Source organism: Limulus polyphemus, unplaced genomic scaffold (genome assembly GCF_000517525.1).
Source record: "Limulus polyphemus unplaced genomic scaffold, Limulus_polyphemus-2.1.2 Scaffold6404, whole genome shotgun sequence".
Lineage (NCBI taxonomy): Eukaryota > Metazoa > Arthropoda > Merostomata > Xiphosura > Limulidae > Limulus > Limulus polyphemus.
This window is the reverse complement of record NW_013672014.1, coordinates 363-1,961: the sequence shown is the minus strand read 5'-3', so window position 1 is coordinate 1,961 and position 1,599 is coordinate 363. Positions and strand designations below refer to the sequence as shown.

Genomic DNA, 1,599 nt, shown 5'->3' with positions numbered 1-1,599 from the left:
GGGGATTCGAACCTGCGACCCTCAGATTACGAGTCGAGCGCCCTAACCACCTCGCCATGCCGGGCCGGACGCACTGTCCTTGATGTGATGAAATTCTACATGCTTTTGTAAGATAACCAACCATTATAGCGCAAATAGAACACTGGGTTGTAGGTTCTTTATCTTAACAATGTACGTAAAGACCTGCAGCGCATCAGCTATTCGGCAACTCAACCATCTTAGTTTTAGCCCTTAACGAATCTTGAATATACATGAAAGAAGATTCAATTAGCGATCTTGTAAGATGAACGTCACTTGCACTTCTGTGGTAATATTATGACACTAACTACATAGAATGGTTTATTCTAATCCCTAATGTGGCTGATAAACTATGCAGTGTGCATGTCTTTGTTGTACGTACGACTTCTAAAACATCTTATGGAGTTTTCAAATGTATATAATGTAAGTTTGTTTGTTGTTAATCACAAAGCTATACAATGGGCTATCTGTGCTGTGCCCACCACGGTTATCGAAACCAAATGTATAGCGTTATAAGCCTTCAGATTTACGCTGAGCCACTCGGGGAGGGACTATAATGTAAGAAAATTATTACCTAGTAATTAAATTATTTATTGTGGACAACGAGCAGTGGATATTTTCTAGGTGATTATATTCCTAAACTTTTATCACATTGATTTATAACCACAAGTAGACTAACAACATACTGACGTGACTTACTGTAAAACACTCGCAATAATTCCATGACGATCCTGCAGAGTATCCATTGGGAGTGAAATCTTTTTTCCTGCTCTGGAAATAACAAGACAACACAAAACAGGCTACAGTAAACTAGAGGTCACAAAATGGCATAATTCCCAAACAAAGAAAGAACACGACGTTTCACCGAGTTAGCTTAGCGTTTTCAAGTTTGAAGAGAAAATAGTTTATGACGAACACAAATATGCTGCCGAGATTTAGTCAAAAATAATCTTATATACAAAAAAAAAAGAAGGAGAAGAACAAATGAATGTTTTTTTTTTCCTTATCACGCCCTATCTAAAATACTCGAAACCACTCAAACAAACTTTGAATATTTGTATTTTTAAAAGATCGAAGTTATGGGTTGTTCTATAGCACCTTTCTTGGTTAACATTTTTTTGATCAACTTAGAAAGAGGGCGCTCACAACGTCACTTCCCGCACCCACTTTCTGGCCACGTTACGTTGACGACACCCTTCATCGGCTTTTCTGATCCAAGTTTTGTGCATCCTTTTCGTGGCTTCCTCAATGACCTTTTACCTTTCAATATATCACCAAAGAGGTTGAAAAGAATAACTCTTCTTTTTTACTGTCTTAGTATCCAAAGGTCATAAGTTCACACTCTAATATATATGTGTTAGTCATAAGATCACACTCTAATATATGTGTTAGTTGTAAGTTCACACTCTAATATATATGTGTTAGTCATAAGATCACACTCTAATATATGTGTTAGTCGTAAGTTCACACTCTAATATATATGTGTTAGTCATAAGATCACATTCTAATATATGTGTTAATCGTAAGTTCACACTCTAATATATGTGTTAGTCATAAGATCACACTCTAATATATGTGTTA

The 1,599-nt window shown here is 36.2% G+C and overlaps 1 protein-coding gene across 1 annotated transcript in view; it reads right to left on the bottom strand.

The window, feature by feature from the left end:
* The window catches only part of LOC111089482 (thioredoxin domain-containing protein 16-like), a 25,199-nt gene extending 24,407 nt beyond the window's left edge, over nucleotides 1–792 (bottom strand). The window contains exon 1 of the mRNA XM_022402087.1: nucleotides 718–792. Coding sequence (XP_022257795.1) covers nucleotides 718–764 — 47 coding nt within the window. The 5' untranslated portion in view covers nucleotides 765–792. The remainder of the gene's footprint in view (nucleotides 1–717) is intronic.
* Between the last annotated feature and the right edge of the window lie 807 nt (nucleotides 793–1,599).